Below are 15,930 nucleotides of genomic sequence, written 5' to 3' on the forward strand. Positions count from 1 at the left end.
GGCAAAGTGGTATTCAGAAAATGCTCATCTGATGTCATAGATCTGGACAGTCATCAAAAAATAAATAGTATGAAATTAAGTATGGTATACTCAGTGATGTAATATAATTACAAAAATATAATTCAGTGTCTTTCTTTAAACAGTAAGGATCCTCCTATTTTTAGTACAGAATAATTACTTCCCCAGTGATGTTTCTATTTCTCTCTTTTTCAAATTCTCTTTGTTCACTGAAATTTTGCTTCTCTTTTTCTTACACATTGGTTATTTCATGGTATGATATTCTTGATATTTTAAATTTTTGTTTCTTGGCATTGTTTGTTTCACTGTTGCATAGTAACATTTTTGTTCTTTGCAACCACCTGCTTATTTTAAGGTGTGTAGTTTTTCAATGGCATAGAGTGCTTTCATACCTTTACTAGCCTTAAATGCAAAGCTAGGATCTTTAAGTGGGGCATTTTTTTCTTCATAGACCTTAAATCTTGTACGTAATGAACACTGGCTAAATACAGTTATTTTATCCAGTTGATGATATTTTAAGTGTACTATTTTATATCTCAACACAACATACGTACTAAAAAATAAAGATTGCCATAAAAATCATTCCATGGTTTTGTATGAAGAGTTAGTAAGCCATTTTTGTAAGTGAGGAAAGGGTGGCTCATGTTCAAGGCACTTGGGTTTTGATCCTGGAGCCACTTACTCCAAGTCTGAAGGTCCTCCTCTCACTTGTCCTTGAGGAGACTCTCCTCCTTGCAGATGAGGCTGCACCCCAGCCTTGGGCCCCACAGAAATAAGCGATAAAGAATTTACCTGCTAGACAGTAGTTAAGAATCTGCCTGCAGTGTAGGGGACACGGGTTCGAGCCCTGGTCTGGGAAGATCCCACATGCCGCAGAGCAACTAAGCCCGTGCGCCACAACTGCTGAGCCTGCGCTCTAGAACCCGCGAGCCACAACTACTGAGCCCATGTGCCAAAACTACTGAAGCCCATGTGCCTGGAGCCTGTGCTCTGCAACAAGAGAAGCCACCGCAATGAGAAGCCCGCGCACCGCAATGAAGAGTATCCCCCGCTCGCCGCAACTAGAGAAAGCCCGCGCGCAGCAACAAAGACCCAACGCAGCCAAAAATAAATAAATTAAAAAAAAAAAAAAAGAATTTACCTGCTAGAGCTGTCATGAGAACTCCTCATGGAGAGTCCCATTGGGGGAAAATGTTCAAACTCATCAGACCCATTGTCTATTTCTGCCTATTAATATTGTAAGAATAAAGCAACCACTGGTGGCAACCTGGAACCTAACCCCATCTTCACTAATGTGGAAGTCAGGAGACTAAAGAATGAGATGGAGGCTCAGGTGATATGTTCATCTTCCCCTGTCTTATAGGTTATGAGTTTGGAAATAAACAGCAAGCTGATACTGACATTTGAGGGAATGGGGAAAAAATCCCCAGATCATCCTACAGAAATGAACATTGTGGAAGTTGATAAGAAATCAAAATACAACAGTAGAGTCATTTTTAGGAGAAAGCTAAAAGAAGAATGTCAGAAACAGCATTTATGGTCTCAAATGTCCATATACAAGTACACAGGGTAATGCATTGAACAAATAAGGTCTCATGAGCATCATAGCACTTGGTCAGATTTGCCTAATGACTGTAATGAGACATGGAAGAGACAGTCAGTCCTTCATTCATGTATTCAATTATTTGGAAAACATTGAGTATCTATTATATATGCCAGGCACTAGGCTAGTCTCATGGTATGGTAGACTCTACTCTTGAGGAAATAAGCAGAGAGACTGACAGGTAAACAAGTTATTAAAATATTTACAACATTTTAGGTTACACCTTTTCCACATCTTTTGCAAATTTGTACAAAGTCCATATCAGATCAATAAGTTTCCCGGCAAACATACCACTCCCAGTATGTGTTTATCTTAGGAGAGGCACCTCATCTCCTGCCAAGAACCCATTTCTTTTGTCACAAGCTATGGTCCTGAAAAATAAAATTCTCTTTCAACACCAGCTCCATAGCCATTGTCATCTTTGCATAATCAGATTCCTCTAAGGAAACCAAGCTAGCTATAATATTCCACCAATGTTATCTTTATTGCTGGTTATTAATGCCTTGCATTTCTTTTAAATACAGCAGAATTTTGCTTATTTTCAAGCCTTTCATAAGTTTTAACCCCTTTTTCTTCTGTTGAATAAGCCTCTTCTATAATCATAAAGCATTTGCACGTTCGTAGATGTCTTCCTGTGCGTATACTTCTCTGAAAACTGACCCGTATAGCAATCTAGAGTGTTATTATTTTGTTCGTGATAAGAAAATCCTATTTACTTAATGGTTAACTGTTTAGAAAATTCAGCGATTTTATAGCATCTAACAGCCTTAGTGTCCTCAGTATATTTTTGAGTCCTCTTCCCTAACCCTTTTCACATCATTTTTTACTATGATGTTGTTTAAGTATTTTCTCAGTGTTTATTATTATCATTCTTATTCTGTTGTTATTTTTTAGTATTTGGTAGTACTAGCTATACTTTGGCCCTAGATGTTGCCTTTTAGAAATCAGATAGCCGTATGGTGTTGTGATCATGGTGTGTAGAATCTGTAGTAGTTCCTAGGAACCATCTGCAAACGCTCAGCCCCTGCCTGTTCCTGCCCAGGAGCGGAGGAGAAAGTGTTAACCCTTTGCCTGCTTGATTGCAGGAGGAATGCCAGCTCCTGAGCAGGCCTCATTGGTGGAGGAGGGGCAACCACAGACCCGCCAGGAAGCTGCCCCCACTGGCCCAGGCATGGAACCCGAGACCACAGCCACCACTATTCTAGCTTCCGTGAAGGAGCAGGTACATCCTCTGATTTTAGACTTTGCAATTAATTATTTCTTCAATGCCTTTAAAAATTAATCTTTGGATGTGTTTTCAATTTGTCTAACGTCCTTGACGCCTTCACGTTTTCTAATTATAAGGTGTTTACATCCCTGAATACATTGGGATGACTGGCAGGTAGAGCCGCTCCAGGTGCCAGTCAGAATCGGAACATGCAGGATACTTGTGCGTCTGCAAGTAAGGACAATATCGGTGGTCATCGGTGTCTCTTGTCTCGCTCACCTTGCAGAGTGTGTGCATGCACGCCAAGTGTCATAAAGCGTGTTTCACATCACTGACTTTTCTGTCAGGACTCTGGCAACTTGAGGCCTGTGATATCCTTGGATCTGTTGAACGTTTTAACATAGGTATTACATAGGATTGTCTTGGTGATTTTTGGATAAAAGGCTCTATTTGTTGTGTTTGTCTGAATCAGAGTATACTCATTTTGTGAGCTAATGTTCTAAAACTTGTCACACTGTGCCAGTTTGCTTAAATGTCCTGTTTATGTTGATTTTTTTAAAGGCACTTAATACTATTTATCCTTCAAACCCAAGTAGCCTTCTAAATTAGATTTTTATCTGGTGGGCTTAGAGAAATTGGGATTACTGGTTTTAATTGTTTAAGATTTAAAAGCTTAGTAAGGTGAGTGTAAATGTAAAGCTCCAGGGAGACTTTTCTGCCCCCTCCCTCGAAAAACAAGCAAGCAGACAAAAAGTATATGCCCTCCATGAGGGTTATTTTGTTGGAGATAATCTAATAGTAGAATCCTCTTTTTAAATCTTATGATTAAGTGACTGGTCTTTTTTTCTCAAGAGATACAAGCTAGATGTTGAATATAGGCTGGAATTATTTTTTGAAAAATCAGTATCAGCAGCTCAAATGACTAATGATGACAAAGAATGAAGGCGTGTTGAAAACTTCATTATTTTACTGTTTGCTGTAACTTAAAGCTGAGTATGTGTATGAAAGATTGCTCTAGAACTAGGAGATGTGTTTGCCATTAGAGCTGTACTTTCAAGAAAAAGATGATTTCACAACTTACCCTAGTAGCAATATGTCAAAATATTTTTTCATTCCTCACAAAAATTTGAAGTTTTTAAACATTTCACAAACTAGGAATTTGAGAAGACACAGGAAAATTAGTCAGTACTGTTTCTGTTTTCCACTAAACTATAGATTATCTAAGCTTCTGTCACCTTTAGGGAGGAAAAAAGGACTCTTTCTTCATAGTTGTTGAGATTTGACCCAAGGATCTATAAAATGAAAAGGCTCTGATTTATTTGCGGCTCTTAGCTTATACTGTGTTTTGGTGAAACATGACGGTAAATTTATCAAAATGCCCAGAACTAACTTAAAACCAGAAACTGTGTTCAGTAGGCATAGCAACAGGAACTTTTGTGTTTGTACCTTGAAACCAGATAACCCTGCATGTTGAAGAAAATTGGAAACCTATCATGATTTTTGCCCTGTAATTCCTTGACGGCCTCACATGACTTCAAAATTTTATCTTTTGGCAAAGAATAGTATTCTGAATGGATGTTTTGTGGGAGAAAGCAAAAGGGGTTCTGGTTTCTTGAGGTAACCAAAAAAAATACAGATATTTGTTATCTGTTAGAATTATCATTATGTCTCCCACTTTATTTAGTTAGTGGGAAGAGATACTCTTCTATTCTTGTTCTAAGAATTTGAGTCCATTAATATACATTTACAGTTTTCATTCTTAATTTCTTTTAAGATTGTCAGTGTTCATTACTCAGTGCTTTAATCATTCAACCCAAGACACCATATCTATCTCTTGTTCCAAGATGTTTGCCTGATTTTAAATAGCTAACTCTAGTTCCCATAGGATTTTTGTGGTACCAGGCAAGATACTCTAATTTCTCCATAGTAAAAATTTCTTAAACTTTCCTGAAATATGTCACTCACTTTTGTCTGTCAAATGAGACAGAGCACAGAAAAGTTAGCTAGGAATAAGAAAGTTAATTACTATTACCTTATATATTTGATTTTAAAATACTAGTCATCATGTCAGTTCTTAATTGCATTAGACTCAAATGGAATAGTTAATTTTAGATTATGTCCTTGGTCATGTTTTGTATCAAAAGAGCAATATTCTTGGGTGGGATGTATAATTATAGGAGAAAAAAAAAAGGGTGCCTCATTTTCATAGCCATGAGGTGATAGGATCAGCTCCGCTGATCTCAAAGAACAGACCTTGTTTGGTGGCAGCCATCTCTCAGGAAGGATGTTTCGTTCGGGTGCAGAGACCCCTTTAGTGCAAGGGGGGAAATGGCTGGGTTCCCATCATGGCTCTACTACTTATTGTGTGATCTTGGGAAAATTATTAACCTCTCTCTGCCTCAGTTTCTCATCTATAAAATGAGGATAATAATAGTTATTGAAAACATTAAATTAACCTGTGCAAAATTTTTATACTGCCTGGCACTTAGTAAATGCTCATAGTAAAGGCTAATATTACTATTATCATCTCTGCATAAGAAGAAAATACCCTCCTTAAGAGAAGCTGGTGGTTCTCCTTTTAAATATGTATCTATAGGGATTGAGTGACACTTCTTTCAGGACACTGACATGAAGACAAAAACTTTCTGCATATTGAGCCATGTTTATGTTGTGACAGTATTTACTTCTGCATGGCATTAAACTTTCCAAACTTCACCGTACTGGTCTCACCAGTTAAAACAGCTTTATGTATTTATTATAAGAAATGGAGCATGTGAAAATAAATTTTATTAACATGCTGATGTAGTACAACCCCCAAACATAATGTCAAGACCCTTGGTTAAAGAAGTGGAAAGTAATATATTTCAACATGCAGCTGAATTTTGAGAGGAGGGGGTCTGTGTTCTTCTTGTAAATTACACCCAAGCCACTGAAATACCCCCCGGGTAATTCATGGTAAGTAGTAGGGAAGGGAAGCGACCAGTAGCAGTCTTGTTAACAAATCATTAGTCTGTTAATATCTGAAATTGGATTTAGGATGTCATAGGAACAATGAAATCTTCCTCTACTGGGCCACACTTTCCCTAGGATCCTCCTGTGCCGGAAGCTGTTCCTTATTTCTTGACAAAATGCTGAGATTCACATTCTCTCTCTTTTATGAAGCGATGACTTTTCACATTGATGTCAGTCACATAGGTGCATATATGTGCAGTTATAGAAAAAGTCCTTGCTCTTTTGCAGATAGAAAGAAGGAACCTACTTCTGTTCAAGTGCTACCTACCTCTTTCATGAAGCCATGTTCACCCCAGCCTGAAGTCACCTCTCTCCTGATCTTCTTTAGCACTTTATACCACTGCTGTGACTCTTATCATATGCTCCTTTGGATGATACAATAAAAACCTACCTAAGGATAGAGCTGTGTTTTATATGTTGCTTCACACACATGTTACAGGCCACTCCTCACCTGGGCCCTTGAATATACTAGAGCTGCAATAAATGAGTGTTCAAGGAAGGAGTAGATAAATAATGCTGACTATCAGATCACTTTGTCACCAACTGGCTGTTTTGTGAGGATAATGGAATCTGTTGCCACATTCATAGAAACATTACTAAACAAGAGAATCTCACAGACAGCACTTAGAAAACTAGTTACCCAGCTGTACATTCTTGTCTTTAAGACAATTTGAATTGCACCATATCTGTATTGATTTAGAAATTAAATCTGATCTCTGCATGGAGCAAACAAAAATTTTATTTCATATGGATGGTCAAGTAATGGCATAGGTGTTTTGTAAATATGAAATAAATTTATGTTCCATCTTCCATCTGTCTAACTTAGTTGAAAATTAAGTGTAGGGAAGGAAAGGGTGTGGTTTATCTTGGTGATGTCACAAAATATCCACCAGCATCATGTATACCAGGTAATCACAAAAGAAATGCCGTTCAGTTAAGGATCATGCTTTAAGAGAAATAAAAAGCCCATGGGAATAACAAAGTAATGTGTTCCTTGGACTGGAATGTAAAATTACAGGAAGTATGTTGAACTTAAGCTACCAGTTGGTTGTTGGCTGTAATCAGGATCATCATTTGGCAGTTTCTACTGTTCAACTCAACTCCTAATGAAAATCCAGGAGTCCAAGATGAATATAGATGTCGGAAACACATTTTTTTGTATCCTGATAGTTTTCAGGCTAACTTGAGAATGATCTAGTGCCTAGCTTAACATCTTGTAAAAGAAATATGGCCAAATGCGGTGCCCTCAGAGAGCCTTGCCTCCTCCTGTGAAAACCTTAGACTAAAGTGATTGATTCGTCCTTGAAATGGACAGCACGCCTTTGGATACAGAGGAATTGGAATTTGATAAGACATTGACTCATCCAGAAATTCGCTGCCACCTCCTGCAACTTAGATGTGTCAGCATTCTAACTTCACAGGCTCAGGGAAGCAGTGAGCCAAGGGCCACCAGCAGGCTATTACTATCAATTGGGAAAGTATATAGTAGTTTTATAATTAATAGAATGTCATCCTGGATTGTAGAAACACTCTAAAAGACCATATGGCCAATCCTGGATAGGGTTAAATACTTTTCATAGCTCTATAAAGGTACAAGTTGATTTGCATTCTATAAAATCACACATGTAATATTTATTACACTCTTTCATCTTCTGTTGTAAAGTTTCTTGAATAATTGAGACCCCTATTTGAACTTGGCCTTACTCCCTAGGTGCTCTAACTTCCATTGTTCTCCCACAAAGCACACCCTCTTATTTTTGGTTTATGATTTAAGAAGTTTGGAATCCAGATTTAAGATTGAGGCCAATCCAGATAGCATGAAATGGTAAGCAAAGAATAGATTTGGTAAAACATGCTAATTTTACTCCTACTCTGGTGAAGTCCTAAATTAGATACTGTGTGTAGTTCTTTTGTTACCTTTGATGAGTGAAAATTGCAATGTTCTTCACTTGTGAGGCTTTCAAAGAGAATACCACCTCTCAAGATAATATCTGACTTTGTGAAAATTACAATTCTACATTCAGTGTGTCCATATTAATTTAAGTGATATTTAAATATCACAGAGTGAAATGAGAGTCATTATAGATCCTTAATTTTTGAAGATAAAAAAGGAAATTTGGAGCCCAACTGTGTCCTACTGATATTACTTCATTTTTACATGGATATGTTAGCTTCAGTAATTACACACCCTTTCCTGTATGGCAGAATGCCCAGAACTGAACAAATTCCAGTACAATTATTTACTTTATTTCTCTGAAACCGAAACAACTCAACTGTTGTACACCTGCCTTTGCAACTTCCTTTTATTTGGCCCCTAAGTTTATTTACAATGAAATAGTTCTCCCTGACACACCTCAACCACATGCAGAAGACAGAATTTTTACTTCAGCTGTAAACAAGCATAGTTTGTAGCTTAGCTAAAAGCACTGTACTGTAAGTACAATTCCTGAAGCTTCACGTTTTTCCTTTTAGTAACTTAGTAATTTTTCCTCTTGGTAACTGAATTATCCTGGCAATTGTAATTATTGTGTAATGCATAGGGAAGTCTTCTGTGCCTGAACTGCGTCATCAAACACAAGGTAAGATTGGATCTTTTCTTAGTGACTTCTGTGGGATCATCAAATTTTACAGCTTTACCTCTTTAATATTATGGAAATCAGGTTCAAAATGAGGTCAAGTGGTAGAGGTCTTGTGACAGTCTTTGACCTGGATTCAAGAATTCTTAACACTGATGCTTGGTTCTCAAGAGATCAGTCCTTTTAAGTTGCATGTGACATGGTCAAAATTTAACGTTTCTCTTCCATGTGTTAATGATGTGTAGCGTATCCCGCACTTCAAGTATCTCTGTGGTTAAACAATACAAAAGAGTATAGCCAACAGATTTATGCAGTATAATTGAGTGTACAAAAAAAAAAATTGTCCTTAGATTGCCAAGTTAGCTAACAACAAGCACATACACTTTTACATCTGCTCATGTTTTCCAGTAGTCTGATGAATGATCAACTGGACTTGTGAGCACAGTTCCTAGGCTTACATGTCCCAGGCATACATTTTGAATAACTGAGTTTTTGTTCTGTTTGATTCCATTGGAGACATCTTTTTATGTGTATTGACACTATAGGTGGTTTGTTTTATTTTACTTTGTTTTTCTTGAAGAGCTCTTAAATTCCAGGAATTTGAACAGATTCTGTCTGGCTCTTCACATATAGCTGAATTACACTTGCAGACATGATATGCATAGTAGGTGCCCCCAAAGTATTTATTGGGTAAATGAACTAAGAATGTAAAAATGCTTACTATCCCACTGTAGTTGTTTTACACTTGCTTTTAACTAGATAAAAAATATTGATTGAAAGCCTACTGTGAGCAAAGACTGCCCAGGAAAGAGTCGGGAGGGATGGTAAGGAGACCTATGAAGATGGTCTGTTTCATACAGTTTCTACCCTCAGAAGAATGCAGTCACAAACCTTATTGTATATTTTTATGTGTGGTAATTGGCACATAATGAATATTCATTAATTGGAACCACAAAATCCAAGAATATATGTACTTTTGCCCCCTATTTTAGTTAAGCAGCCTATAGATATGTATTGTATTATGTCAGTTTTATGTAAATTTGTTAATTTAGGCATTATTAACTTTAATTTTTACCATTGAATCAGCTTTACCTTTGGTTAACATTTGAAAGCAATAGAATATTTTTCCTTTATTAACACTTAAAGTCAACCCTGACTTTGCATGTTTAAAACAATAATTTGCTTTTCAGTTGAATAACTCAGTTCACAATTCCTGTTCAGAGTTAAATTATGAATATATGGAATAATTTTTCCCCTGTACGTGCAAACTATATGCTACTAAGTGTGAAATGAGTGACTGCTGAGTTGATGAGATTAAATGGGTGAGAGGATTATTCAGCTTTGAATTCTCTACGCTGCATGATTGTTTTTCTTTTTAGAGTCACTTCTGGAAAGAAAAATACTTCAGAAACATACTTTTTCCCTCAGACATAACCCTAAAGTTACTCCATAGCTATAGCAAAACGGCCTGTCTTCATGTTTGTGTTCTCAGTTTCTAAATTGCCGTTTTTGTTACTTTTGCAGAAAGGGATCCATACGGTCTTACTGCATCTGTTTTTATTTTATGTGTGTATTCTTTCCAGAGTGATTGGATCTACTTGTACCTCAGCAAAGTAATTTAGCTTTTGATTATTTCATTTTAGTCATTCCTAAGAAAAATTATTTAAAATGTAAAGTTCTTTTCAAGTAATGGAAAGATAAATCTCTGTCTTAGCTTATAGAATCTTAAGAGTTTTTATGTGCTGAAACCTTAATAATATAGGGATTGAAAATAATAGAAACACTCTGCAAGCAAATTGAAAGAACACATTATTGAAACATGAAGATAAATGCATGTTATAAAGTTAAATTCTATATAAATCATATTTCAGATATGAAAATGGCTATCATAAATTGAAAGATAGTTTTCTTAGAATTGAAATCTCTTGGCTCTTGAAAGAAAATTTAATTTTCCTTTAAAAATTGGAGACCTAGTCATTTCAAATTTGTATTTTAATTTGTAGACCTTTACATATGAGAATTCCTATAAAGCAGCACGACATCAGAAAAGTATTCATCATGTGGTATTATCTACTGTAATAGGCATATGTCTGATTTATAAGTTTTCCTAAAATCATTCCTAAAGCTTAAATCAAGATAAAAGTCCTCAGCCACTGCATATGGCCTTCTAATAAGCTATTCTGGGGGAATCAATTCTTACTATTTCCTCTATATTTAGCATCTCTGCATCTGTTATTCCTTTACAAATTGCATCAAAAGTTGAGATAAACCATCATTTCTCCCCTTTGCAAAATATTTTCATAAATTGTTTTATTAATAAAAGAGTAAACCTGTCTTGCCCAAGTCTAGAATAAATTGGCACCTCCTTTTTTCACTCATGACCTTAGCTACCTCATATGTTTCTTGCTTAAAAGCGACAGTTGTTGGAAGGGGGCAAGCTTACTGGAGCTTTTCTCTTGCACCCATTTTCTCATTTGTTTCTTAATAAGGTGAATATTGTTTTTTTTCTGTAATGTAAACAATGAACAGCAGGATCTTGATTTTTCTTTTAGTTAGCAAAGTATAATGAAAAAGTGAATTCTTACCAAATTATTTTGTGGAAAAATATCATAGTAATTGCTGCTGTTGGCATTATTCTCAGCAGATTGATTAGAAGATTTGATGGTCTATAGGTAAGAATATGAAATTTATATTTGTATAGCTGTGGATACTGAACAGAATGCTCTTTCACTTAGTTTATTTGATCTGCACTATAGAATAGGGAAAACATTTTATTCATGCAAAATATTTTATGCATGCAAAACTTGTATTTGGTTGAATTTCTTTTTTAAATTTCGTAACCCTTGATAAAACTTCTTTTGAGTTCCCATTAAAAACCCTGAAGACACTCACCCTATTGTCAGAGTTGGAGAGGAGTTCTACTATAAGGACAATCGAACAGGATTGAGAAGACTGGTCAGTGGATTATCTGTGCTAGGTCTTCCATTATAAGGACAAAGACCCTACATTGCTTTTATTGGGCTTGCCAGCTTTTTGGTACAACCAGATTGCTGTCTCTTCTCTCTCTACCACCACCCCCACCACTACTACTACCAGAAGCAAATGAAAAATTTTAGAAAAGATTTTAATTAAAACCTTGAATTATGCAGATAGTTATTATTATTACCCCCATTTACAAATGGGAAAATGGAAACTCAGGAAATGTTGAGTAAGTTGCCCACACTTACACAATTAATAAATAGGGCATCTGGTATTCATATCCAGGCAGTTACAGTCTAGAGATGCATACTAAACAGTTAAAATCTACAGTGGAGTCAATAGAGATAACTGGATACAGAAGAAAATCGAATCACTGATGTTGATAAGATTATTTGAGAAGTTATCTTGGAATATGGAGGAAAAGAACAAAAAGGATATGATAGATGTCACTAGACATGGAGACCGTAGAGAATAAATCTGACATAAGCATTGTGGATGTTCCTGAGAAATATTTTAGAATAACTGGAGCAGAAGCAATACTTAAATATAATTTTAAAACAGATTTTCTAAGCAGAAAATAAAGTCCTGAGTATACAGATTTGAAGGGGTCAGCATATTACAGGCATCACCTATGGAAAAGAGACCTGTCTAGGAATAACTTTGACAAAATTTTGTATTTACAAAGATAAAGGGGAAAAAGACTCTACAAGAATCCAGATAAAACAAATAGTTTATCTGCAAAAGATAAAATCAGACTGACATATAGCTATAGCTTGGTGTAGAGCATTGTATTTAGAGTATTGAGGGGAAAAAAATGCTTATAGTCCAAGAGATTTATACCCAGCTAAATTGTCTTCCATGTGTGAAGAATGAAAAAGATACTCTCAGACATTCAACTCATGTTGAATGTGTTGAACTCATGAAATGTGTTCACTCTTGTATCCTGGTACCCTTCACTAGTTGAAGATGTGTTCCCTTCAGAGAGTAATCAAATTTAAGACTCAAGAATGAGAAATTTATGGTATAAAGTAACTAGTGCATCATCTCTTACTCAATTAAGATTCCAAACCAGGAATCAAGGGTTATTATGTGCTATCAGTTAGATTTTGCAGTTCTTCTCCAGTGCTTTCCTGCTTCTCATGGTCCCCAATCTATATACTCCTTCAGGTAGTTCAGATGGATATGTTACTCTGGTGACTGCCCCTATTAGCCATTGGTACTATTTTGATTCACTCCTGATAGCAGTAGGTAAACTGCTTACATATTTTAGATACTCCACAGGGAGAATGCCCAGTCAGTGTAGGGTATCATTTAGACATTTAGTGGCGTTTTTCATTGTCCCAGCGCTTAAGATGTTTTGCCACCTATAAACTTATGTTGAATGTTTCGAGTCATGGTTTGTTGGCTTATTGGATCTGCACAGACAAAAAGAAAAAGAAAAAAAAAGAAATCTTCAGTTTGAGCTGGGAACAAATTCCTATACATGTTTTATCTTTGTTGGATCTATGCGTGCTTTAATTGTGTTTAAAACATCAGTGTTGGTAATATCATCTTAGTTATGTTAAGATATATATTCACTTAGAAAAGTCTTGTAAGGAAATTCCCAAAGGTATTCTGGACTACGAAGAATAGAACTGTTTCCTTAGCACAGGACAAGGTAAGCAACAGGAGTTTAGTAGGTACCTATCAAATGAGTGAATAAAGTGAATGCAATCTGTGCAGAGTAATTAGAAATGAGAAAGGAAAAACAGGGAAGGGAGGTATTTGACATTAACAGACAGTTGACAAAAGAAGGGATATAAATAACTAAGGTACATATGAAATAATATTTTTAGCTCACTAGTAATTGCAGAAATACATATTAAAATAATGAGACTATATCTGCCTTTCGTATTGGCAACAGTTAAATCAAAGATTAAAACGGTGTGAGCATAGTGATGTTAGCGATTTGATGCAGTATCGGTGAGAGTAAATTGGCACAACCATTTTGGAAACCACTTTGGTCCAGTAATTCCAATTCTAGGCGTCCAGTCTAAGGAAATAGTAAATGTTAACACAAAAATATTAGTCATAGTGATGTTTATAACATCTAAAACTTGGCAACAACTTGATTTTCCAATACAAGTAGAATGATTGTAGTACACAAATATGATGGGCTTTTCACAGCTTAAAAATCACACTTCTAAAGAATTTTTAATGACAGGAAAACTTAACAATACAAAGGAAAAAATAAGGCATCTAACCATATATGTACAAATTTGCTATAGAAATAAATGCGTATTTGTGTGTGTGTGTGTGTATACACACACACACACACATGCATGTGCACTCATTAATAAAAACAAGAGACACTCCTAAATGTTGAGAAGTATCTTCAGGCTTTCTCCCTTGTATTTTGCAAATTTCCTTACAAAAATCATGTAATGCTTAATAAAAATTCTAAAGCCATAAAATAATGTGACTGAGGTTTTTGGAGTTTTCAAAAAGATAATAATAAAAGGTTACCATAGACTAAGGTTGACACAGAAGGAAAGGAAAGAAGTAAGTGTATATAAGTTACAAGTTGTGGAAAATTTGTCAGATGACTCATGGTTGAAATGGAAAATTTAGCATGGCTGTGAAGGCAGTCTTCAGATAGGGTATCATGGCACAGTGGTTAAGAGTAGGAGCTCCCATGACTACCCCTGGCTATGCCGTGTGACTTTGAGCAGGTGACTTCAGATGGAGGCTTCTGTGTCTTCATTTGTAAAATGAGGATAATGGTTCCAATCTTACTAAAATAGTGAGTACTCAGTAAAGGTTCACTGCAGTGTTATCTCTGAGATGATACGTAGAAAGCTTGTGGAAGCATTATGTTCTAGCCCGGGGCCACTTAGGAAGGACCTGCATCCAAACTGAAGAATACTCAAAGGCAAGGGCCGAGGCTGAGACCTGGCCCACTGAAGGGGTTCCATCCAGAGGACCAGGCAGAGGTTATATGCCTTAGGGACCTTATGGCGTAATGCCGATGAAGCTGATGGGAGGAGCCAACATCTGTCTGGACCCATGGAGATACGGTTGTGTCATCTTACAGTAATTCTGCAAATCCAACTCTTTGCAGATATCTTTACATAGTATATTCAGAAGTCTAGTTAAGAGATTCCTCAGCTATATCTTTACCAGTTGCCTTGGAGGGCTTTTCTGCAAAGTATCATTAAGTAAGAAAAGGAAGATGCAGAGAAGTGTACCAAACACCCATTTTTTTGGATTGCCCCACTGCAGGATACAAACTCCAAGGATGCTTTCCACTATATTCCAGAGCTTAGAGTAGTGTCTGGTGCTTATCAGCTCTCAGTACTTGTTGGAAATATATTTGTTGAAAATCTTTGTGTATTCACGGAAAATAAGTAGGGAACAAAACACAAACATACTAGTGCACATCAAACTCACATTCATTACCTAGGGATGGTGAGGGAGGAAGTAAGAAGCCCCTTCCCCCAAAAACAGAGTAGGAGGGGGATATAGATCCAAAGTAAAAAAAAATAAAGTTTCCTCATGACACGTGTATGAAAGTTTATAGCTGACCATTTTTTCCCTTCCATTAGAAAAATCAATTCTGCCCAAAAGTGATAGTCATAAGAGATTTGTTCAAAAATGGATGTTTGTTTCTAAAGTGAAACGGTGGTCCTCGCATCTTAACCAGGACCACACCACACTTGGGCTTCCTTTGCTTGTGCAGACATCCGCCTCTCCAACCCCACAGCCTAGTAACAGCAGACTGACTACTTCTCAAAATGATGTCACTCTTTTGGGGGTGGGAAGCGAAGCATCTGTACTGACATGATTATATTTTCCAGCTTTTAAGTGCTTCCAGCAATATTTCATATTTCATTGAAAATGTAGCTTTAGTGAGTCATGTCTGAACCTGAAGAAACACTGGTGCTTTTACAAAGAAGTTGAGAGTTTGTCACTGCTGTGATGGCACATACCTCTAATCTATTCTTGCCTTCCATAACCTGGATGCAATCCAAACCCAATTGTATCCACTCTGACTGATTTATTTGAACTGGCAGAGCTTACGTCGGTGGACTCTAAATGTTCCCTTATGATATATTCCTACACAGAAGAAAGTAAATGTAGTAATTAGGACTGTCTTATTTTATGACTAGAACTATGCAAAATATATGGAGCCATTTCCAATACAATACTTGTATCTGGAAAATAACATCCCAGCTTCAAAATCCTTTATCCCAGGCGGACTAGAAATGCACAACAAAATAGAGTAGATTGACCACAAAATATTGCAAAGTACAAGATCCCGTTTGTATTCTGTGACTGTTTTAGCTAGCATTTTGACTGCCTGAAATAGGTTTTTAAACATCTTGAGAAAACCATGTTCCCAAGGACAGGTTTTGATTCCCGTAGCAGATTAGTACTGGCAAGTTGGAAGGTCAGGCACCCTCACAGCTCAGAAAAATGTCAAATGGCCACCTGAGAGCCAGGTGGGGAAGGATGTCAACCAGGAGAACTGAGCCAAAGAAGCACAGCTCTCTCCC

The 15,930-nt window shown here is 36.6% G+C and overlaps 1 protein-coding gene across 1 annotated transcript in view; it reads left to right on the forward strand.

Annotated features, from left to right (window-relative positions):
• The window catches only part of PKP4 (plakophilin 4), a 243,941-nt gene that overhangs the window by 74,008 nt on the left and 154,003 nt on the right, over positions 1-15,930 (forward strand). Inside the window, exon 3 of the mRNA XM_061184041.1 lies at positions 2,707-2,843. Coding sequence (XP_061040024.1) covers positions 2,712-2,843 — 132 coding nt within the window. The 5' untranslated portion in view covers positions 2,707-2,711. The remainder of the gene's footprint in view (positions 1-2,706; positions 2,844-15,930) is intronic.

Source organism: Eubalaena glacialis, chromosome 1, assembly GCF_028564815.1.
Source record: "Eubalaena glacialis isolate mEubGla1 chromosome 1, mEubGla1.1.hap2.+ XY, whole genome shotgun sequence".
Classification (NCBI taxonomy): Eukaryota; Metazoa; Chordata; class Mammalia; order Artiodactyla; family Balaenidae; genus Eubalaena; species Eubalaena glacialis.